Source organism: Danio rerio, chromosome 11 (genome assembly GCF_049306965.1).
Source record: "Danio rerio strain Tuebingen ecotype United States chromosome 11, GRCz12tu, whole genome shotgun sequence".
NCBI lineage: Eukaryota > Metazoa > Chordata > Actinopteri > Cypriniformes > Danionidae > Danio > Danio rerio.
Window position 1 is genome coordinate 13,318,012 of NC_133186.1, and position 24,489 is coordinate 13,342,500.

Genomic DNA, 24,489 nt, shown 5'->3' on the forward strand with positions numbered 1-24,489 from the left:
TTCTGTAAGAACAACAAAAATAACCTTTATCAAAATGTGAGCATGTATTCAAGGTGTAAAAAAAGCCTGCAATAAATTGTCTATGGTTAAGGCAGGGCTGTCCAAAGTCAGTCTTGGAGGGCCGGTGTCCTGCAGAGTTTAGCCCCAACTTGCTTTGACACACCTGCCCGGAAGTTTCTAGTATACCTAGTTAGAGCGTAATTAGCTTGTTCAGGTGTATTTGATTAGGGTTGGAGCTAAACTCTTCAGAACCCTGGCCCTCCAGGACCAAGTGTGGACATCCCTGTGTAAAGATATTGGGTGTGTATGTGTTCTTATATGGTCTGTCTTGTTGTTCAGTATTTGACTGGCCAGGAATGGTACAGACAGCAGGCCTCTCGAGCTGTGAATCAAGCCATTGGCAGAGTGATCCGCCACAGAGAAGACTATGGAGCCATCTTTCTCTGTGATCACAGGTAATGGTAGTACAGCAAATTCCCAGTTTGACTGTAGAGCAAGTACATCCATATTAAAGGATTAGCTACTAATTACTAACCCTTATGTCATTTTAATCCCCTGAGACATTCATTCATCTTCAGAACACAAATTAACTTAACTTAAGAAGAAACTAGAGAGTTCTCTCATCCTCCTTGGACAGAAACGGTCCTGAGATGCTTAAATTTTCAGAAAAGGGACCAACAACATTGTCAAAACATTCCAGGTAACTTCAGTGGTTCAATTGTAATCATACAAAACTCCAAGAACTCTTTTATGCAGCAAAAAACTGTAAAATTTACTTTATTCTCTATTGTTTCCTGTGTCAAGTCAGGGTTGTGTTTACTGCAGGCATATTGTGTTTACTCTAATGGCAATATGGTCATATTGTTCATAGAAGACATGCATGCTGACGACTTGATATGTAAGAGAATATATAGGCGAACAGATATATTGACAGATGTTTGGTGCACAAAATTGTTCTTGGAGCTTCTTATGATTACTGTTGAGCCACTGATGTCGCGTGGAATGTTTTGACAATGTTTTTGGTCCTTTTCTCAACTTCTATTCCCTCTATGGCGGATTAGAGAGCTCTCTGATTAGTTTGTGTTCTGAAGACAGACAAAGGTCTTGGGGGATTGCAATGAAATGAGTAATTCATAACAGAATATTCTTTTTTGAGTGAACTAGCCCTTTAATCTTTTGGGTTTTTCAATCCAGATTCAAAAGCGCAGACGCCCGTAATCAGCTTCCTTCCTGGGTGAGGCCATATGTTAAGATTTACGATGGCTTTGGTACTATGGTCCGTGATGTGGCTCAATTCTTTCGAACAGCGCAAAAAACTGTAAGTGTTTCTTCTTTACTGTATGTTTTCTTTAAAGCTGCAGTCTGTGTTTTTAATTTTTTCATTACAAGAAATTATTTTAGGCAGTCAGCTATCATCATTGCTGTACCTTAACCTGATTCACAAGTGTGCGCTTTTAATGATATTTTATAGTTGGGGTGGTAGTGGGAGGTTTTCGCAGGAAATATTCCAATATTCCAAACATTTTATTTTTTCCTTTTGGGTTTAAACAACAATATCTTTATATGAAATTTGTGGAGTTTACATGTTTTCCACATGTTCGTGTACGTTTTCTCCTGGCTGCCCTGGCAACAACACTGTCTGCCTTCACAGCTTCACCAGCGAGAGCGTTAAAATTATCAACATTGATCTTGTATTTAAAGGAGCTGTTGCAGCATATCAGCAAATCAGTTACGTTTCCGCATAAAACAAGCTTTCTAACGTGAAAATGTTGCGCTCTTTTTATCAAATTTATTTTAACTATGGAGGTTGCTTGTGGTGTGGCTTTGCTCTACTTATCCAATATGTGTCCATATGTTTGAAATATTCTGAAGCAGCAATCTTGTTTTGTATGGTCGCATGCGATTCCCGCATTTTTCAAGGAAAAAAACCCAAAAAACATTAATGCACATTAGTAACTCACCAGTAACGTTTTAATGTATGCCCCTCTAAGCAAACATCGTAAATAATTGGAAAAGTGGCGACCGCAATAATCAAATTCTTGGGAACAACTATGGTCGGAACCAAAGTTCACAGCACTGTGTTCTCTGGACTCCTCTCAAGTGGTGGACTTCTACATTTTGATTGCTTGTCGCAGAACCATGTCATAGCTCATTACCATAAAGTTGACTTGATTTTAACTCTCCTCAACACCCACATCAGCGACGCTGTGATGCTCCTCGCTGCTTATCATTGCCGGCCTCCTTGGAAAATGAATGACTTTTGCTACTTTGACGCTCTCGCTGCTTCCGATTGTGAACACACTGTTACCCCCATAGTCCAAAGACATGCCATTTAGGTTAGTTGGATTCATTAAATTTGCTGTAGTGTGTGTATGTGTGTGTGTGTGTGTGTGTGTGTGTGTGTGTGTGAATAAGAAAGTGTATGGGTGTTTCCCAGCACTGAGGATTCACAAAGTATGGTTTACTCACACTAGGCTATCCGAACTGTGCCCATTTCTCAGTTTGTTTGACAAGTGCAAGTGTTCTGAATCGGGCCCAGGTGTGGTTCAGTTTGTTTGGTACACTTTAAGTGTGAGTGCAAACGTGCAGCATGAGCATGAAAGTGAAGCCCCGATGTCATATTTAAGGGACTATTTCATTTGGATTTACTAATCTTACTTTTAAATAAACGCAAACTGTCTTAGATACAACCCCCCTGCTGCACGTCAGCTGCCACATAAAATAGAATTGGGATTGGGCCTTAGTAGACTGTCAGTGCTGGGTTGCAGATGGAAGGGCGTCCGTCACATGAAAAACAAAAACAAATTCTAGAGTAATTGGTGGTTCATTCCACTGTGATGACCCCTGATAAGCTAGGGACTGAGCCAATTTGAATTTGAAATTTGAAATTTGAATTTTGAGACAATTAGAGATTAGACTTCATAGATATTGGAATCTAAAAGTAATTTTAACAAACACTAAATTCACAGTCACACATTTTAAAGATAAGCAATATTAGAACAAAGTACAATAATAATTTGCATGGTTTGATGTGATATAAGCTAAATGCTATTAGATTTAATCACCATGGTATGTTGTGCGATTTAGTGTAATACTTTATTTTCACTCAGTTGGTCTGAACAAATGTTGCTTACCTATTTGTGTTGAACTGTCAAGATGTAAAATCTTAAGTACAGTATCCCGAACGGTCCAGTGATTGACAGCCACACACAGCAAAACATCAGCTAGATCTGCACTGAGGAGCTTCTTTCATGAAAAGAGTTGAATTCTGCAAATAACTGCGATTGCACAGTTCAACCAGTGATGGTGACAAAGATGCAAAACTTATGGACTGCAGCTTTAACCATAAATAGGTCTTAGGCAGTTTTTGGTTTAAAGGGTGCACATTCATTAGGTATGGGCTAGTATAAGATTCTGATGGTGTGATTACCTTGAATTAAAATGTAACGGTTTCACATAACTGCTCTAAAATAAAGTTTTTTTTTTTTTAAATGTCTTAGTAAGAAAATAACTTTTTTTTTTCTCATTGAACATTTTATTTTAGGAAACATAATATTTTGGAACAGTAAACATGTCGGCAAAATAATTTAAATTAATCACTGACTCTCAAAAATGCATAAAAAACCTTACATAACCATATGAACGTTAAAACAGAAACATTTGGTGGTTTAAAAACCTTGACTTTTCCAAACCATGGTAAACCCATAGACTGTAAAATATATGGACGTAGTATCCGTGACGTCACCCATAGGTTTCTAAAGAGCGCAAAAGAAGCCACAAGTAGGCGCGGCCAACCGTCGCCATTTTGTACGCGCGTCATCACACCCACGGCGGGATAGCAAACAAGGGCAAAGAGGCGGAGAGTGAGCGGAGCTACAGACACCTGCTGGCATTTAGCTTGGACCTGGTTCAGACACACTTTACTTTGGGAGAACGCTTAATACTTTATCACCTGTGACTCGATTGTATTCTGACCACTTGTGCTTGGTTGTATACTATATCAATAAAGTGTTTAGACTTTTAAAAACACTGCTGTAATACATTAAGCCACTAAACATTGTTCTTATGACATTTTTAAACAGGAGGAAAACGCGAATTACTTCCAAACACTTCAGATATAAGTAAGTCTGTGTTAGTTAATGTAAGACTATTGATGAAGTCCAGCATAACACTTTATGACAACGCTTCAGATGACTGTTCTAGAGCCTACAGCTAGTCAATCTGTCAGATTCTGGAGTGCATTACAGCTCTAAATATAAATATAAACGATCTTAAATAAAACAAATACATGTATAGAGATGGTATATAAGTATATAACTTTAATCACATGGGAAACGGAGGCCACGTGAATTGTTTGTGAGCACAATTAAGTGCACTCAGCATGCCATGTCATCTAATAATTGTAGGAAACAAGTCCAAAAGGCAGTTGACTGTGTAAAGCCACATAAAACACTGTGAAATTTGCTCTGTTTTGGAGCCAGGAGCGGCCACGACTAGCGGAGTTACTTCCGTATTGGCTTCCTGAGGGAGAGCGGGAGGTTGCCGCTTGGGTAAGCTTGAAACCGATTCTCGTCCTATGCCTAACATTCATTGATTCATTTGTGTATCAGAGACCGGTTCCTGTTAAGAAAGGAAAGGCCGAGGGCCATGAAAATCAGGCAGACACCAGACTGCTCAACACAGGCTCCAGCTGCCCTACTAAGAGTGTCTGGCCCAGTGACATCTATCAAAAGGCCAAAACACTAGACGCTCACGTCCCCAGCCTAAAAAGAAGAAAATTAGGTGAGCTCACCACTATTTGTCTTTTTCATGAGGCTCTTGGTTCTTGTATTAATGCTGCATGTGGGATTTGTCAAATCATGTTAGATGTGATTTAATTAAGCAAATGTACGTACTGCTGGTTTCTAAGGTCATTTAGGCCAGTGGTTCCACCTCAGAAAAAAATTGTCTCTCAAAGTGCCACCATAATGACCAGTATTGAAATACAATAGCGTAGTAGGTTTAATTAAGCAGCTACAGCACTGCACAGTTCAAAAACTAGGCAGATTAATTCCTATTATTATTGTAATAATATGTATTATTGTCAGCCACTTTAAACATTATAAATCGTTTGAACATTAATTGTGCTTTCAGGTAAAACAAAAAGAGAAAAACTTCAACATTTAATTTAAAGTGTGCTTTTAAAAGTACTGAAAGGGGTGATCCACTACGATGTCATATTTTAAACTTTAGTTGATGTGTAATGTAGCTGTGTGAACATAAACAGCATCTCTCAATGTAAAATTCTCAAAGTGCAATGCAAAGGGGGACCTTGGTTTTTACAGAGTTAGCTTAGAAAAGCCTACAAAGAAAGGTTATAACAGTTTTGTATTTTTCATTAGCTTTAGTTTTTTATTTCATTTTGACTTTTTGTTTTTTAAATTCAGTTTTAGTTTGTTTTCGAGGGAGATTTACTAGTTTTTATTAGTTTCTATTTTTTGAAATTATTTAGTTTTAGTTTAGTTTTTATTAGTTTCAGTGTTATTTTTTTTTATTTTTCTATATAAGGATATTTGTTAGGTGCAAAATTTAAAATCAACAGAATAAACATTGTATAATAAAAACTCAGCCGTACATTTTTTGAAACATGTATTCAGAGGACACATGAACACTATCATCTACCACTATCATCTACCCATCCTCAAACTCAAATACAGCAGCACGCAACAGCAGCCTTAAGTACAATATGTGTGCAAGGCTGCTTGGTTAGATGCACAGCAGCGATGAGAAGTTCAGATCTTTACCGTGGATGTTAGGACTCAACATACCAAAATGATGTAGTCAACAATAGTAATTTTAGTCAGTTAAAACATCACCATGATCTCAAAAATGTCTTACAGTAAAATTTTGCAACCCTGAACACTGAAGCATGATTTACTTATTTAAATTCCATTATGATTTTCTGTTATGAAATAAACTTACGTTTTACCAGATCCTCTTATTTAAGCCCTCGGTTTACCTGTCAATTTGTACAATAAACTTAGCAGTATTATTGCTCTACTGATGTCTATATGATATAGGCATATCAGCTGCTGCAACATCGCTTGTATATTGTTTATCTTTTTTTTTTACCCCGTTTTCATTTGGTTTATTCCATGCCTTAAAATCTGGCTAATAAGAATTCACCTTCATTTCAATGTTTAGTAGGTGTTTTTAAATAAAAAGTCAGCGGTAAATGGTGTATATAAATAATAACATTTACAGCTAAAGTTATTACTTAAAATTAGATTTTTAGAACATTAATATTTTATAACTGCAAATTCAGTAGATTACCTCGACAACATGCCGAAACTCAAAATGTCAGAAACATTGTTTAAATCAAATTCAAATAACGTTACAGGAGATCAGTGTGGAGATCGGCTAACATTAGTTTTGCGCCGGAGAGCAGAGCGTATTTTTCCATACTTAAACTAGCAAAAGTGGATTCAGACACGCCCTTAATGCTTTTGCCCCATGCACTTTAGACTTTGCATCTAGATTGTTAAAATAGAGCTTAGAAACTTTGTTCACTTTATGGTTTGAGTTTCGAGTGCTGAAATGTTTAGTTTTCCTTAAATTATTCATCCTTAAAATGATTTTGCACTTAAAGGTTTCTAATATCAATTTACTACTTTTTTTTCTCTCTGTTCCCACCAAATCAATGCAATTTTAAAATGGCTATTTGTATCCTAATTTAACAATTTAAAAGGTAAAACTTCCTGTATTTTCTTTCATAGCTTAGAAAAACACAACTTTGCAATATTGTGCAGCCCTAGAATATAAAAAACAAGTAATTAAGCTACAATTAACTTATAATCCGATTTAATTTTGACTTTGAGTGTCATTTAATAGCACAGTGATTTATAAAAAGTCCAATTAAACTTATTAATTATTGGATATTTGATCGAGACCAGTTCTGTGTAATATATTAGATTTTGTTATTTGGACTATGATTTAACATGTTACAAGTAGGGCTGCACAATATATCGTTTCAGCATCGATATCCCAATATGTGTCCCCGCTATAGTCACATCACAGAGGATGCAATGTTAAATTGGGATTGTAGTTGATCAGCAATTGAGAATACATGAGATTTGTGATGTCAATGCAAAGTATAACCATAACAGAGGGAAGCTTTATCTTTTGCACGTGTTTTAAAGGGATTTTAGGAGAGTGTAGAGCATTCGGGCACAATAACGTAAAACATTTGTGACTTTAATATTACTGAATTATTAATACATCGAAGACTATACTGTGTTATTTTACATCTGACACTTGTTTCATCTGAAATAAATTTACTGTTTGACTCTCCGGAAAACCATTAAACACTGTTCATTGCCATATCACCCTGCAGCCCAAGACCGGTCACTCACTGAAGCTAAGCAGGTCTGAGCCTGGTCAGTACCTGGATGGGAGACCACATGGGAAAACTAGGTTGCTGTTGGAAGTGGTGTTAGTGAGGCCAGCAGAGGGCGCTTAACCTGTGGCCTGTGTGAGTCCTAATGCCCCAGTAAAAGTGAAGGGGACACTACACTGTCAGTGGGCGCTAGAGGTCTGCATTCCCGCTGCTGTCCTGCAGGCGCCGCAGGACCCAACCAGATTTCTGCGGCGCGGGTATAAATTTCCAAATAAATCACGGGAGCGGTCGGTAACGGGTTTAATTTAGGACGGGAGCGGGCTGTCAAGCAATATCGCTCCCGACTCCCGAGTGTGCACGCGTATATATGTGTGTAAATGAAATAGCACGATGCTGTGTTTAGCTTGTTTGTTGCTGTGTGTGTGTGTGTATGTATGCGCACGCGCGAATGAGAGATGTGTGTGTGTGTGTGTGTGTGTGTGCGCGTGCGCGAATGAGAGAGAGAGATCTTTGCCTGTGTGTGTGTGCTTGGTGCTTATGAGTGTGTTAGTGGGCGCGCGCGCGGGAATGAGAGAGAGAGAGAGAGAGAGAGCTTTGTCTGTGTGTGTGTGTGTGTGTGTGTGTGTGTGTGTGTGTGTGTGTGTGTGTGTGTGTGTGTGTGTGTGTGTGTGTGTGTGTGTGTGTGTGTGTGTGTGTGTGTGTGTGTGTGTGTGTGTGTGTGCGTGCGTGCGTGTGTGCGCTTGGTGCTGTGCGTGTGTGTGTTTATACAGACAGCTTGTTATAGGATGTCTGGAGTGTATAACTGGGTGATTTTCGGTTTTGTTCTCCCCCCGCTCTTTAGCGGGATCGGGCGCTGCGGGTAGAAAACGGGGCGGGTCAGGCAGCGGGACAACAAGTGCTTAATATAAGCGGGAGCGGTCGGGTTCGGGCTAAAACCTGGCAGGTGCAGGCGGGAGTGGGATTTAAAATTTAGTCCCGCGCAGATCTCTAGTGGGCGCCATCTTTCGGATTAGACTTTAAACCAAGGCCCTGACTCTGTGGTCATTAAAAATCCCATGGCACTTCTCGTAAAGAGCAGGGGTGTAACCCCGGTGTCCTGGCCAAAGTCCCTCAATCGGCCCTTATGATCATGGCCTCCCATTCATCCCCATCCACCAAATTGGCTCTATCACTGTCTCTCCACTCCCCCAATAGCTGGTGTGTGGTGTGTGCACCATCCCAAGTGGATGCTGCACACTGGTGTTGGTGTGAAGAGACCCCCCTCATGATTGTGAAGCCCTCTGGGTGTATGGCCATGCACAATAAATACGCTATATAAATAAACAGTACAGTACATTTCAATTATTTTTGTTCTATTGTGATTGTTCTTGCTAGCAATTTACTTATTTCTATTTTTATACATGTTATTTTTCACACCCTTACAAAATCAACCCAACCAATCTAAATTAAGGGTTTTTATTCCCCAAATAGAGCTATTCAAGCCATATGGTAAATTTGTATTCATATCGCAATAAATATCGCAGAAAAAGAAACATTGCAATGTCAGATCTTTCCAATATTGTGCAGTCCTAGTTACAAGTCAGCAAAAGTGACTGTGATGTTTTAGACTCCGAAGAGCATTCAGGACGGGAAGGTGCAGCCAGACTTTGCATTCAATATGAGAAGGAGATGACAAGCAAAAGGAAACCAGTCAGCCTGCTGGATGCCCTGGACGACACAACCAACAAAGAAGAAAGGGAAGACACCATGGTTGGGGAGGAAAGAGTGAGACCATTTTTATTTTCTCTCCAATGTTTAACACCAAATGAGATGTAATGCAGAATGCCGGTGCGTTTTTTTTGTCTATATAATGAAAGTGGATAGTGATGTATAGTGCCGAGATGCAAAAAAGACAAGTGTGATAAAAACTGTCCAATACAATGTTTGGACCATTTTCCAGATCTTCTGAATTCATAAGATAGCCTAATGGGAGAGCACAGGACTTCTCTCAGAGAAATTGAAAGTGAATAACCTAGAAAATGGATTTTTTTGCTGAGTAAATGGGATATGAATGGTAAAGAATTGCCTCATAAATCACGATCAGGGTTTTGAATGACAACTTTGATCTCTTTTTATCTTTATCCTCAATTCCTTTTCCTTTCGTCAGATTAGTTTATAACTTTTTCTGCACATGCCGTTACTTGTGTGAGCAAATCTTTTTCACTAATTTTCCATTTCTCCCTTTGGTTATTTGACCCTGCAGGCGAGTCGCTTGTCTACTCTTTCTCTCCAGCATGACAAACGTCTGGATGATGAATCGAGGGGCGGGAAACGGAAAATTAAAGTGGTTCAAGAACGGGTGAGGCATCCAGATTGAATTTTTTTTTAGTTCATTGGTATATACAGAATACCCTTGTATGCTCAGTATAATAAGACTATACAAAACCTGTATTATTATTCTCTGATTAGTAATCAGTCTTTTTTTCGTATAATAATAATAATAATAATAATAATAATAATTATTATTATTATAATAATAATGATAATAATAATTAGTTCAAAGATTAAAAACAATTAATCGCTTCCAAAATTAAATAAAAGTTATGTTTATATAAACAAACACACACACACACACACACACACACACACACACACACACACACACACACACACACACACACACACACACACATAATATGTGCATATTTAATAAACTGTTTATTTATATTAAGATATGAAATATGTATATTATAGAAATTATATATAAATTTAAATTCTATTCAAAAGTTTTGTAAAGCTTTGTTTTTATGTATGTGATTGCATTGCATATACCAAATAAATAAATGAAAAAAAAAAAACTTGGAAAAAAAAAAAATATATATATATATATATATATTTTTTTTTTAATATTTATATATTTTATTATATATATATATTATATATATATATTTTTTATATTTATATATATATATATATTAGGGCTGCAACAATTGATTATTTTAATAATTGATTAATCTGTTGATTATTTCTTCGAATAATCAATAGAAAAGCCTTAATAGATTATGAATACATTTTTAACCTTTTATTCAAAAAAACTTTATTCAAATAAGCTCATCGCTGAGCTGTAATAAAAATAATAATAATAAAAATTAAAATAATAATAAACTAAAAAGTTTTGTCCTGTTTTCAATCCAAAAATCAAAAAAATTCTAAATCAAGATACAGGACGATAAAGTACACGATAAGGTCGCTGGTTTGAGTCCCGGTTGGGCATTTCTGTGTTTAGTTTGCATGATCTCCCCGTTTTATCGTAGGTTTCGTCTGGTGCTCCGGTTTCCCCCATAATCCAAAGACATGCGTTATAAGTACATTGAAAAAGCTAAATTGGCCGTAGTGTATGTGTGTGTGTGAATATGTTTTTGGATGTTTCCCATTGATAGGTTGCAGCTTTTAGGGCATCCACTGTTTAAAACATATGTTGGATAATTTGGCGGTTCATTCCACTGTGGCGACCCCTGATTAATAAAGCTGAAGGAAAATTAATGAAGATTTGTGTGTGTTTTATTATATATTTAATATGGTCACACTTTACAATAAGGTTCATTAGTTAATGTCAATTAATGCATTTATTAACATGAACAAACAATGAGCAATACATTTACTACTGTATTTGTTCATGCTAGTTAACGTTAGTTAATGAAAATACAGTTGTTCATTCTTAGTTCATGTTAACTCATGGTGCATTAACTAATGTTAACAAGCATGGACTTGGATGTTAATAATGCATTAGTAAATGTTCAATTATGATTAAATGCTGTACATGTGTTGTTCATGATTGGTTCATGTTAGTAAATGCACTAACTCATGAACCTTATTGTAAAGTGTTACCTTCAATATATATAAATACACGCATATCTTATGCCAAAACAAATTTTTGTTTTGGATGCAATTAATCTTTGCCCAACACTAATAATTATGTAATAATAACACCAAGAAAGACATAATAAGAATGTAATAATAAGAAAAAAGAAGAAATAATATTAGTAATAAATATTTGTTATTTAATTTATGGAAAGTGTTATGAATTTGATTATTTGATGTATAGAAAGCTAAAAAAACAGCATTTATATGAAATAGAAATATTCATTGTTTAAAAGTGAAATAAATCTAATAATGTATTAACTGTCAACTTTAAGGGTTAGTTCACCCAAAAATGAACATTACCTTATCATTTAATCTCAGGTGGTTTTAAACCTTTATGAGTTTCTTTCTTCTGTTTAACACAAAAAAATATATATTTTGAAGAATTCAGGGTATGAGACCCATCAACAGCCATAGTAGGAAAAGAAAAATACAAAGGAATTTAAGGGGTCTCAGCAACCAGCATTTTTCACAATATCTTCCTTTGTGTTAAAAAACCTAAAAAAGGTTAAAATAGGTTTTTTTAACAATGAAATAATTTTAACGTTTTTGTTAATTTAATGTGCCCTTTCTGATTAAAAGTTGTAATAATAATGAAAATACTTCAACATATTTATTTTTGTCTTATTGAAATTGACATTTGGAGGTTTTTGTTTGGCCCTTTTGTGTAAAATCAAAAATGTGTCCCCAAAAAACCCTAAACATTGTAAAGTTCTCTATCTTTTGAACAGTAGTGTTGTGTAGAGCCCTTGTTTTGGTCTTTATTTTTGCGACTAAGAATTTTGCAATGTAAAAATAACACAATTTACCCTCACATTTAGTGTATTACCATAGTAAATGGATTTAGGCAACCAAAAGATTTTTTTAGAATTATTATTAATGTACTCTATTTCTTCTGCTGGCTGTGCTTCAGGAAACAGTGACTTCCCATACTGCAAAAACTGGCAAGGCTTTCATGATGGAGCTGAGAAGATGCCTGAGTCATGAGAACTTCAAGCTAATCATGGAGGCGCTTCAGTCATACAAGACGGCAGATGACTTGAATAACCTTCTGGCTACTGTGGCTGAACCCCTCATACAAGACCACAACACTCACAGTCTGCTGAGAGGTATGTGATGCAATCTTAATCGATCCATACCTTGAACTGGGCCAGGTAGAACCTGATGACTTATTTCAGCAATGGAATTTAGAAAAAATTCTGCAGAGTAAATGAACTATAAACTTATGAGTAATAAGTGCTACATAACTAAAGGTCGGTTTATACTTCTGTGTTGAGTGATCAGCTTGACCCACGGCACATACCTTGAGTGTAGTCGTGCATTTATACTTTAAGGTGCTGTTTGTCTTGCTGGCAGTAGTTTATGTTATGCTCCTCTGTATCGAATTTTCGCAAGTGTTTTGTATTTTATGAATTCTTCCTTAATGTACAAGTAGCTAAAACTCGATCATTCAGAGGCGGGAACTGAAGGACGTGCAACAACTTTAATCATAAGTTAAACACAAAACAAAGGTTTCCATCTGGAGCTCCTTCACAGGACTTGACACTTGTAAACACTCGCTCCATCAGGCTCGCAGGTCTCAGCACCGCCCATTCTAGGCACAGCTACCAAGCTGATCAATCACAGAGCTTGCGCTACACTTTGTTGCATTGTGTAGTTACCGTTTTTGAGTGGTGCGCGTCAGCGTCGCCGTCAGTCACGGCAAGGGCAATGCGACTGCGTGAAGGCTGCGCCGGACCATACGCGTGTGCTTGACGCAGAAGTATAAGTCAACATTAATAAGCAGTTCCAGACAGAATCTGTGGACTTTATTGCTATTTCTGCATAGAATTTTGTAAAAATCTATGGATTGATTTTTAACACAAAATAAAATGACATAATTTTAGGGATGCACCGATAAGGATTTTTTGGCCGATATTGATTACCAATAACTCTTCAGACTTGGAGGCTGATAGCCGATATAAATAGGCCGATAATTATAAATATTTCAAAATGTAATATTTTTATACAGCAAACTTCATAAACGAAGTTTATGCTCTTATGAACTGAATAGTCTATACTCAAAGCAAAAAAGCTATGATTTCAAAATTGCAAGGTGATTATATTGACCCATATTCACGATTTCACATAAATCAGCATGCAAAAAAATGTTTTTTTATTAACCTATTATTATAATAACAAGTTAAATAACAAACTGGCATTTAATCAACAAGCAAGTTAAATATATATTTAAATAAAAGGAAAATGAAAGAGCTAAGGACTAAAACCAGCCCAAATGTTCTTGAATAAAACGTGTTACAGTGATGGACATACTAGGGTTGGGTATTGTTTGGGTTTATTTCGATACCGGTGCTAAATTGATACTTTTAAAACGAATGCTTGAACGGATACTTTTAAGCCACCAAATTGTGGTGGATGAGTCTAGAGGTGGATGAGTCTAGAAAAATCTTTTATTTGACAATCTTTAAAAAATATTTTTAATAGAACAATATAATTAAAGTTTAAAGTAAACATCAATTCATATTTTATATATTTGAATTGCATTAATATATTTCCTTTGACCATTTGCGGGCAGGGGCCACTTGTACTTTTGGGGGGCACATTTTAATATATATCACAAAATACTTCAAAAAATAAAATTGCTAAAATATAAAAAAAAGATAAATACTTCAAATCATAAACAAGATAATTAAATAACTTAAACTCAAAATAATCTTCCTTGTTCATTTATTTGACAAGTAGCTTTGTACTGGTGTAGGATAACACATTTCTAACATTCAAGTACATCAAGGCACATTTTTGCACCTGTAAACTTTAACAGATAGGCCTACAGTTGAAGTCAATTTATTTTGCCCTCTCATTCATTTAAAGTAATGTTTCTTAAAATTTCCTAAATTTTCTTAAAGTTTCTTAAAGTTTCCTAAAAAAATTATATTCTGGAGTCATAATAAGTCGTGTTTCTTATTGTTTAATTCTTGAATAAAAGCAGTTTTTAATAAAAATAATAATTAAGGTCAGTATTATTAGCCTCCTTAAGAAATATTTACTGTATTTTTTTATATACACAACAAATCAGTTACAAAATAATTTGTCTAATTATTTCAACTTTCATAGTTAACTGATTAAGTCTTTAAATTACACTTTAATCTGAATAAAATACTATAAAATAGTTCAAAGGACTGGATCTTGCAAAACTGTCTTGCAAAATAACTTGTAAAATGTTATGCCCTGACTGTCACCATGGGGAAGATTTCTGATTAATAATGGTCTCTGCATAGCCAAGCACTTCCTATATTAAAAGTGTTAAAATTGCTATTGCCTGTGTCAATTTGGGCATCAACCTAGGCTAATGCACGCAGCACCGTCACTGACAGAGCAAGTGCTCACGTTGCTGTGTCAGAATCCTTGCTTGTAAAATACGCTTTAGAACACTTAGTTTAAGCAAATTTAATGTACGCGATCATGCGTGTCGATCTGAAGAGAGTCGCTTTCGCTTACCGAATGTGCTGTACTGCGTGCATTGCGTGCGTCCGTCCTCTAAGCAACGTGAACAAACACCAGACATCGTCGGTCCGTATTCCTCAAAGTTGTTTAGAATTAAATGTCTAGAGATGGTGTGACAACGCGTACCTATGTGTGCCTTTGACGTACTTGTCGCAGCACTAGTGGCACCGAAATTTATATGCTGATTTGATCTGGTACATACCAGTTACAAAGGTAGCGGTGCTATAATGGCACCAGGTTTTGGTACCCAACCCTAGTACAAATATGTAATGTCTGAAAAAGCCTTTTTAGAGGTGTTTTAACAGTTCGGAGCCACAGTACAAGCGAAAAGCTAGATACAGATTGTATTACTTTAGATAGATTCATTCTATTTGGCGTTTTAGATTCTTTTGAACATGTAGCTGCTGTTTGTCGATCAGACAACGCTTCTATGTTGTTCTTGCTGTCAATTGCGGGAAAAATGATTGATGAAAAGTTTGATAAACCGCTGTGAGTTTCACTCAACTGCACGTGCAGGTTTGCCCTCAGAGTCAGATTTTGATACAACACATACATTGATCATGACTTTATGACAAACACAGAGCATAATATAAAGACAGAATGTGTGGCGAGTTGAGAGCCCCGACACTAGATTCAGTGACCAGTCGGCGAACCTCTTCCCAGTGCTGCTGTGAGGCGGTCAGATCTGTGTGTGTGTGTAATGTGTGTGTGTGTGTGCGGTGACGGCCCTTACGCTCGCTCGTTATAAACAATATGAATATTACAATCAAACTAAATTGAATCTTACATAAACAACACATGGCAAGCAACGCATTAATAATAATAACAAATAATCATTTTAGATTACAAACAACGTAACGAGTTGTTTAACACGTGTGCATCACTGCTGTAATATTTACACATGTAATATTTTTTCCTGAGGCGATTGAAAGCAAAACACACAATGGCACTCAATTAAAGATATCTACAATGATAAGAAACATGGTTACTTACTGAGTTATTAACGCACAGCTATACCACATGAAGAAAGGATGGACTTTGAAGGAATAAACAATGTGAGGAGAGATCCATTATAGTGCACTGGACAAGTCTGAGCAACGTCCACCCACGCATGCGCGAGGCCGACAGTTCTGTACAATTATGTAATTTATCTCTTAAAGATATTGGCCTAATTTAGACATTAAGATAACGAAAATCGGCCGATAACGATATAGTCGCGGATATATTGTGCATCCCTAATAATTTTAAAATAATGACTGTTTAACTTTTATTCAAGGTTTATCCAATTAAGTCCACTTGTTTTGTAAGCAAAGTCTTATAATATATCTACTAAAAGAAAACAGTTTACTTAACCAACTGTTTTGTACATACATCACCAAAATATTTGTATATTATTCAAAAATATTACTAAAAATAATTGAAAAAGTGAATTAAAATAGTTTTACTTACATTTATATTAGTCAACACATAGTCTCAATAAAGGGCTAAATGTGGGCCTTCATAAGTAATGAGGGCTACATAACTAATAGGGGTGTAACGGATCACAGTTGATCCATTATTCGTACGGATCACAACCCACGACTTGGAACACACGTAACCCAGAGATTAAAGCACTGTTTTACCTTGTAGATTAATCCTAAATTTGTGACGATCGCAGAGAGTTCGCCTTTTGCGTCATTCAAATCACATGTATGAAAGCATTTAGGCTTTCTTGTAAAATATAATGTCATCGGAAGAAGTTGTGGTGGGTTAATAAAGTTGTTTTCTGCCACTTCTTGTTTAGCCTGCATTGATGCATTCAGTGTGAGCTGCACAATTAATAATTAAAAGATCGGGATCTTAACACCTACGGAACATAAATTATAAATGATGGTGATTTGCATATGTTTATTAATCCTTCAAATCGCTGCATTCAAATCTTTATTTGAAAAATTGCAAAAATCAAGAAAGATTCATTCTTGAGTCTTTTGAGTTCGTTATGAAGTTACAAACAGTCAAATAACATAAAAGTACTGGTATAACAGTTTAGATAAAACCACTGATGTTTTTTGTAAAGATTAAAATAATCATCTAATGCATTTAACAATGCTCAAAAATGAAAGTTGTAGGTAGAAATCACTGTCCCACTTTATATTAAGTGTCCTTAACTACTATGTACTTACATCAAAAAATAAATACAATGTACTTACTGTGTTTATAATGTTTTTGAGAACACTTGTGGTGCTTTGGAGTTGGGATAGAGGTTGGGTTATGGACAGGTTTGGTTATGTGGGTAGGTTTAAGGGTGGGTTAAGGTGTAAGAGATGGTCAACAGTGTATTTACAAATGTAATTACAAAAGTTAATTACAGATGTAATTACATACATGTATTTAATCAAGCATAAGTACACAGGAAATACATGTATTTACACAATAAGTACATGTAACATACTATTAATTCCTGTGTAAGTACATATTAGTTAAGGCCACTTAATATAAAGTTGGACCGAAATCACATTATTTGACCAGCCATCAAAGATATACCACCGAATAATTCTTCAAAATCTAGAAATGAAACATGAAGTTTTATGAGTGAATGACTGAATCATTTATTAAAAAACGAGACTACAAACAAATATAGGTTTTACAATTGATAAATGTTAGATTTCTACATTTAGCGTTATCAGCAACAGTAGTAGTAAGAGTGAATTTTTCACAGTACTGAATATTATACTATTTATTTTTATTCAATTGATTACTTCTTCATTTTATTTTTAAATAAAATTACAGGTTCTAAATACTGTTTGTTAAAACCAAAAGTTTCTTGCAGTACTGTTTCTGTAATAAATGGAAAGCAAATTACATTTGTCCCCTCCCTTTATGGCTGATCAGAAGAATGGTTCGATCCGTGACTAAAAAACCATAATGTGATCTGAATCCTGAGATTTGTGATCCATTACACCACTAATAACTAATAAGCAGGGTCAGGCAGAATCTGTGGACTTTTTAGATATTTCTGCGGAGTTATACAACAAAAAATCAGCGAATTTGAAAAGAAAACCTAACACACAAAAATAAAAATATTAAACTACAATCATAATGCAATTAAAACCCTTGATTGGTACAGCAGTTTTCTCGTCTAATACAAATCAAGTTAAGCTTTATTGTCATTTCACAATATCTGTGGACATACAGTGGAATAAAATGTTGTCTCTCGCAGGACTACAGTGCTACATAAATAACCAATCATAAATATGAAGCCAACACTGAAAGTAAGAGCTATATTAAATGTATATTTAACTAAAATACCAGAGCTGTCCTCTAACTTTACTAACTATACATATAGTAAAAAACTTAAGTATACACATAACCTAAAGAAACACTATACAAGTACATTCACATAAGGCAGAACAATATTATGCACGATATTGTGCAAAAGTGGCATTTAAGTTTGAAAAAAACTGTGCATTTCTGGTACATTCACAATTGAACATTCAAGTGTCAAAGATGAGTGAAGCAGTGGCGCAGTAGGTAGTGCTGTCGCCTCACAGCAAGAAGGTCGCTGGTTAGATTCTCGGCTCAGTTGGCGTTTCTGTGTGGAGTTTGCATGTACATGCGGTACAGGTGAATTGGGTAGGCTAAATTGTCCGTAGTGTGTGAGTGTCTGTGTGAATGTGTGTGTGGATGTTTCCCAGAGATGGGTTGCGGCTGGAAAGGCATCCGCTGCGTAAAAACTTGCTGGATAAGTTGGCGGTTCAGTCCGCTGTGGCGACCCCGGATTAATAAAGGGACTAAGCCGACAAGAAAATGAATGAATGAAGTGTCAAAGATGAACGAGTACGTTTTCTACAGGTGGTTTGTCTAGCCCACTAAAAGACCTAAAAAAATGACATTACAAATGTTGTTGTTTATAATTGATTTAATTGTATGCATATTATTCAGTAATATTACTGAAATTAATATAAAAATTGAATAAATATGGATTTACATACAAGGAGAAAGAATACAAGGATTTAAATGAAATTTCTTTATTCAAGTCAATTTGCTTTTTAATTTCAAATTGCTTCAATTTGCTTTATCTGTTTGCCATCTGACTTTAACTTACAATTTTTCCCCCCCTCAAGGTCTTTATCAGTTTATCCGACCACACCATAAGAAAGAATATGATGAGCGTTGTTTGGAGTTAACAGGTGAAGGTTGTGGCTACAAACAGGAGCATTCATTGTCCAGAGAGGAAAAAGAAGCTCTCAGGCACAACTCAGGTGACACTTGACTAGCCCTGTATATGGTAACATTTAAATGCTTAGAATCTCAGTTTTCTTCAGATATGCATCGATGTGACTGTAAGAAACGTATTTACATAAGCAGATGTCATCAGGTGGTGTTAGTTAAATAAAAACACCTTATTTAAATAGTACAAGCCCTTCAAAATCTGGTTCCTACAGCATTATGCATCTCTTATTTGTGTTTTGTTTTTATGCTTTGTTGACAAACTTTTTTGGTGTGCCAAGAGGTCACAGTGTACAAATTGTGGATTGTGATGCATTCTGTCATAGGTAGGGACAGGAGGAATCTGCGGACATTTTTTGCTATTTCTACGCAGAATTTTGTTAAAAATCTGTGAATTTATGCGAAATGATTTTGGGAGTATCATAAAACTTAATATATGAAACAAAAAAATAATTCCTTTTAAATTTTTATTTAATGTTTACAATGCAAATCCATGTAGATCCACTTTATTCGGTAAAAAAGTAAGTCTCCCATATATCTTTTTCATATTATTTTCATATTAGTCAATAATTATACTGAAATTAATAAAAAAATGAATAAATATAGATTTACACACATTTACACAAGTAAATAAACAGAATCAACGATGGGCTTAAAATCTGCAGAATACTGCGCGTGCAGATTTCTTGTGGGCCTATTGGCTTAAATGCTCAGCGCTGGAAAACGTAATGTAAATAAAAATTATTGGTACATTTTAAAACATCCACTAAGCAGTGACTACCGGATTAACCTGGTAGCTGTACGGTCAGTGTATCTTTTGGTCATTGGATTTTCATTTTAATAAAGACTTGTTTTTTACATTCTGAAACCAGATAAACCGACTTATTCACAGTGACGCAATGCTGCCACACACACACACACACACACACACACACACACACGCACACACACACACACACACACACAGACACACACACACACACGTGGGATTCCAAACGAATGTCCAATGTTACTGTCACTCTTGAAGTGGAAGTGATTTTAACAAAAAACTTTACTTTCAGATAAATGTTCAGTAAAGCAATTCAAATAATGCATATATTGTCAAATATGTTGTTCCATTTAAAATGCTGCCATGTAAAAAAATTATTAAATATTATGAAATATTAATAATACAATATATATATATATATATATATATATATATATATATATATATATATATATATATATATATATATATATATATATTTCACAGTGAAAAAGTAAAAATTTGCCAAATTTTGATTTTTGTTTTAAAATTGAAAAACAAAAATAAAAAAACGTCTCGTTTTTCGTTTTTAAATATCCGTTTCTAAAATGAAAATCCAATGACCAAAAGATACACTGACCCTGTACTACTGGTACTGCAGAAAGATATTTGTTCCACTTAAAAACTAAAAATTAAAAAACAAAACAATTCCTTTTGACATTGATTGGAAAAAATAGTACCAGTCACACAATAAGATTTCATTAATTGATTTTATTTAATGTATTTTCTGAGCTAGGACAGAACAACACTTCTACAGCATGTAGAGATCATGCTGCAGTTCAACAATTACTATTGCATTATTAAAAAAAAATCTAAAGTTGTGGTTTTTAGCATTAATTAATGGACTGTGAGTTAGCTAGAACTAATACCAACAACAATTACTTTCATTAACATAAAAAAATGAATGCACAATATAATAAAAATTGGTTATTTATTTATGACAGAAAACACATTGTCAAAACTTATTGTAAAGTGTGACCGAAATACATTATGAAATGTGGGAATATGATATGCATCATAATACAATACAATAAATTGTGAAATAGCAATGTGACCGAAATACATTATGAAATGTGGGGATATGATATGCATCATAATACAATACAATAAATTGTGAAATAGCGATGTTTCTTTTTTCCTTATAACTTAAGGATTTAATTTTAGAGTTATCATAACTAAATATATTGCAATAAAAAATACAGCAATTTAAAAAAAAAAAACTTTATAAGACTTTATATATTCTTTTTTTTATTGGAATTAATGTTTTGGTATTTTGTTATTTACAAATTTTGACAACAAAAATGCTCTCTGTCTGACAGAACAAACATTTAGGCCCTATTTTCTTTTTCAATAATCAAAAAAAATGATAATTTTGCTGCCACTTCATTTTAAGGTACTCGCTGTTAACCAGATGTGGGAGTAAGTCACACATTTGCAAGTCACAAGCAAGTCTCGAGTCATAACCTTTAAGTCTCAAGCAAGTCAAGTCAACTTTTGCCTGACTCGAGTCAAGTCCAATCGAGTCACTGCTTATCTCAAGTCAAGTCAAGTCATGCAGTAGCTTGGTCTAACAAGTCACTTTCAAGTCAATCAAATTTTTGTCGATTTTTGAAAGTTTGCAATTTCTTTTGCAATTTATATTTACATATATAACTTTCGGTATTGTGTCTAATGCATAGTATGTAACAAACAGTTATTTATTTAACAAAAACAAGTTATTTCGAGTAATTTAACAATTCAAATCAAGTATCAAGTCATGACAGTCAAGTCAAGTATTTTTTGGATCTTTGTCAAGCAAGTCCTAAATTTTGCGACTTAAGTTTGACTTGAGTCAAGTCATGTGACTCGAGTCCCCCATCTCTGCCATTAACAAAACATTAAGATTTACTGTTCAGTAAGCAACTTGTTTTACATTTTAAACTGCTTGTTAATAGTACGTTAGTAGTTAGGTTTAGGTATTAGTTAGGATTAGGGATGTAGAATAAGATCATACTTTAATAGTAATAATTAACTGCCAATAATAGGCAGGTTATAAGCCAGTAGTTAATAGTGGGAATTGGTACTTTAATTAAACTGTTTTTTTTTTTCTAGCGAAAGCTGAGATTCCTCCTGTAAATCCACCCATTGAGCAGCTGAATTCTAGTCGACTGCTGAACCAAGGTGGTTCGCACCTAGGAACCATCCAACTTAATGGAGGGGAAGGTAAAATCAGAAGTATACTAGAGATGCTGGTATTTTAAAGGGAACTTGTTCTGGATGCAAACCTTTGCTTTTTGATTTGTTTGTGAATTTTCTACAGTGAATGTGAGAAGTGAAGAGCAGAAGCCACAAACATCCATCAAAGAAGGCCCGTCGTGCTCTTCTCTGCTGTCAGACATAAAACAGGCCATCGGTGCAGAAAAAACCCGTCAGATGTTTTCAGCCTTGCAGGCGTATAAAACGTCAAACAATTATGAACAGATGGTTTCAACTGTTGTGAGCTTATTGACCGAGAGAGATGAAGACATCGCTCTACTAGAACGTTAGTCTGTTCTTTTTTGGGTTCTTCTTCAGCTTTTTAATATTGTAAAGTCAAATTATTCACCCTCCTGAATTATTAGCCCCTTGTTTATTTTTCCCCAATCTCTGTTTAACGGAGAGAAGATTTTTTTCAACACATTTCTTAACAGATTAGTTTTGATAACTCTTCTAAAAACTGATTTCTTATGTCTTTGCCATGACAGTAAATAACATTTGACTAGATGTTTTTCCGGATACTAGTATTCAGCTTTAAGGTAAATGTAAATGCTTAACTAGGTTAATTATAGTAATTAGGCAAGTCATTGTATAGTAATGGTTTGTTAAAAAAAATACAATTAGACACTTAGAAAAATATTGCTTAAGGGGTTAATAATATTGACTTTTTTTTTTATTAAAACTGCTCTTATTCTAGCTGAAATAAAACAAATAAGACTTCCTCCAGAATGAAAATATTCTAGAAAAAACTGAAAATGTCCTTACATCATTTGGGAAATATTTAAAAATTAATAAATACAAATCACAGAAGAGCTAATAATTCTTTAGCTGTATCTTTTAACTGACTTTGAATCTTAAAAAAAAGAAGCTAAACTTGTTTGTTTTTTCCGGGTGGATTTAGGTTTATCTGTGCTCATTCGACCACAGCACAGGAAGCAGTTTGGTGAGCTGTTAAAATCTTTGACTGGAAATGATTCTGCAGTTGTCCAGGATTCAGACATTGGATCAAGTCAGGTAAATCAAGGTATATATTTTTTATATTGTATTTAAATATTTAATTCTTTAAAAGGGATAGTAAGTAACTATGCTAATATTCTTCCAAAACTGTTGTATTTCTTTTCAGCAACTCAGTTATCTGGAGGAAAGACTCAACGCAAGATATCGTCCTTCTTTTCATAAATGCTGCTAGGTTTAGAGATATTAAATCAATATCTCCTTGTTATTTACATATACCATGCATACAGGGCTTTATGCAGGAGGGTGTTAAAAAACTTATATTGCACATCTGACATATTACAATGCATTAAATGTATTTACAATTTTTCGGTTTATACTTAGGATCATTTTTTTAAATAAATAAATGAATTAGTTTTATACTTTACATTTAAATTTTGTTTTTCAAATTCTTTTGAAAAAAAGTCATTTTAATAAAGGATATTGTAAGTGATTTCATTCATTTGTGATTTAATTTTTCCTTTGCCAGCACTTTAAAAAAAAAAAGTTTTGTTTAGTTTTATTTTATTTTAATTTAATAATAAAGTTTATATTTAATTTAATGGTAATTCTCAAAAGAAAACAAAAGGGTTCCAGTTTTTGGCCCTGGATGTGTAATTTTGTAATTTTGGTTTAACTTTATAAGTACAGATACGTTAGAGTGAACTTTGCACAATATGAATTGTCATTCTGTTGCACATTTTGTATGTTTTATATTTTATTTCATACAGGATAATAAAATCTAAATACTGTATAAAATATAATTGTATGCATACACAAACACATACATTATCCAGTCTATACTATACACAATATATTAACAGATTAATATAAGACATTATGACAGTCCTGATTATTAGTCTATGTATTTATTTATGAAAAAATAAGTAAATATTTTTTTATTTCACTTTTGTCAATTGGTGAAGTTTGTTTCTCAACACTGTTGCCACTGGCTTGTTGGTTTGGGACTTGTGGAGCTGCGCATCAATGGATTTGCTCTTCAATGTTTGAAGTTTCAACAGTGAAAATTAAATCACACTGAACTGAACTAAACTGAATTTCAACTCTGAAAACTTCTCAGTTAAGCTGCTTTGACACAATCTACATTGCAATTACATGTGATGTTTATTTATTTATTGTTATTGCCACTAGAAGACAAAAAGGTATAGTCTATGTTTTAGTCCTATTATGAACAACATAACCTGCCAAACAAACAAAAACTGGTATGGAAAGAGCCCGAATCTTTTGTTTTTTATTATTATTATTAGTAGTAGTAGTAGCAGTAGTAGTAGTAGTATTTATGCTCTTAAATGAAATGGCATCTAGGGAAGCGCCGACTGATGACGACAGAGTGAGATCAAATTCGAGCGACTCCCAGTTAGCTGTCTGGGCATGCACTAAATTCCAGGGGTTTCATTACCACGACGTAAAATGGGCGTGGCTCGGTCGGTGTTTGGGAAACGCC

At 34.7% G+C, this 24,489-nt stretch overlaps 2 protein-coding genes across 4 annotated transcripts in view; both read left to right on the top strand.

Annotated features, from left to right (window-relative positions):
- Positions 1–23,483, top strand: part of rtel1 (regulator of telomere elongation helicase 1) — a 46,400-nt gene extending 22,917 nt beyond the window's left edge. The window contains exons 23-33 of one of the 3 annotated variants that reach the window (XM_073915858.1): positions 340–455; positions 1,195–1,318; positions 4,611–4,782; positions 8,982–9,139; positions 9,618–9,713; positions 12,189–12,384; positions 18,883–19,020; positions 21,888–21,998; positions 22,096–22,317; positions 22,933–23,055; positions 23,155–23,483. In XM_073915858.1, coding sequence (XP_073771959.1) covers positions 340–455; positions 1,195–1,318; positions 4,611–4,782; positions 8,982–9,139; positions 9,618–9,713; positions 12,189–12,384; positions 18,883–19,020; positions 21,888–21,998; positions 22,096–22,317; positions 22,933–23,055; positions 23,155–23,210 — 1,512 coding nt within the window. In that variant the 3' untranslated portion in view covers positions 23,211–23,483. 3 annotated transcript variants of the gene reach the window in all.
- Positions 23,484–24,390: 907 nt separating this feature from the next.
- The window catches only part of zgpat (zinc finger, CCCH-type with G patch domain), a gene marked incomplete in the record, with an annotated part of 13,144 nt that continues 13,045 nt past the window's right edge, over positions 24,391–24,489 (top strand). The window contains 1 exon segment of the mRNA NM_200485.2: positions 24,391–24,410.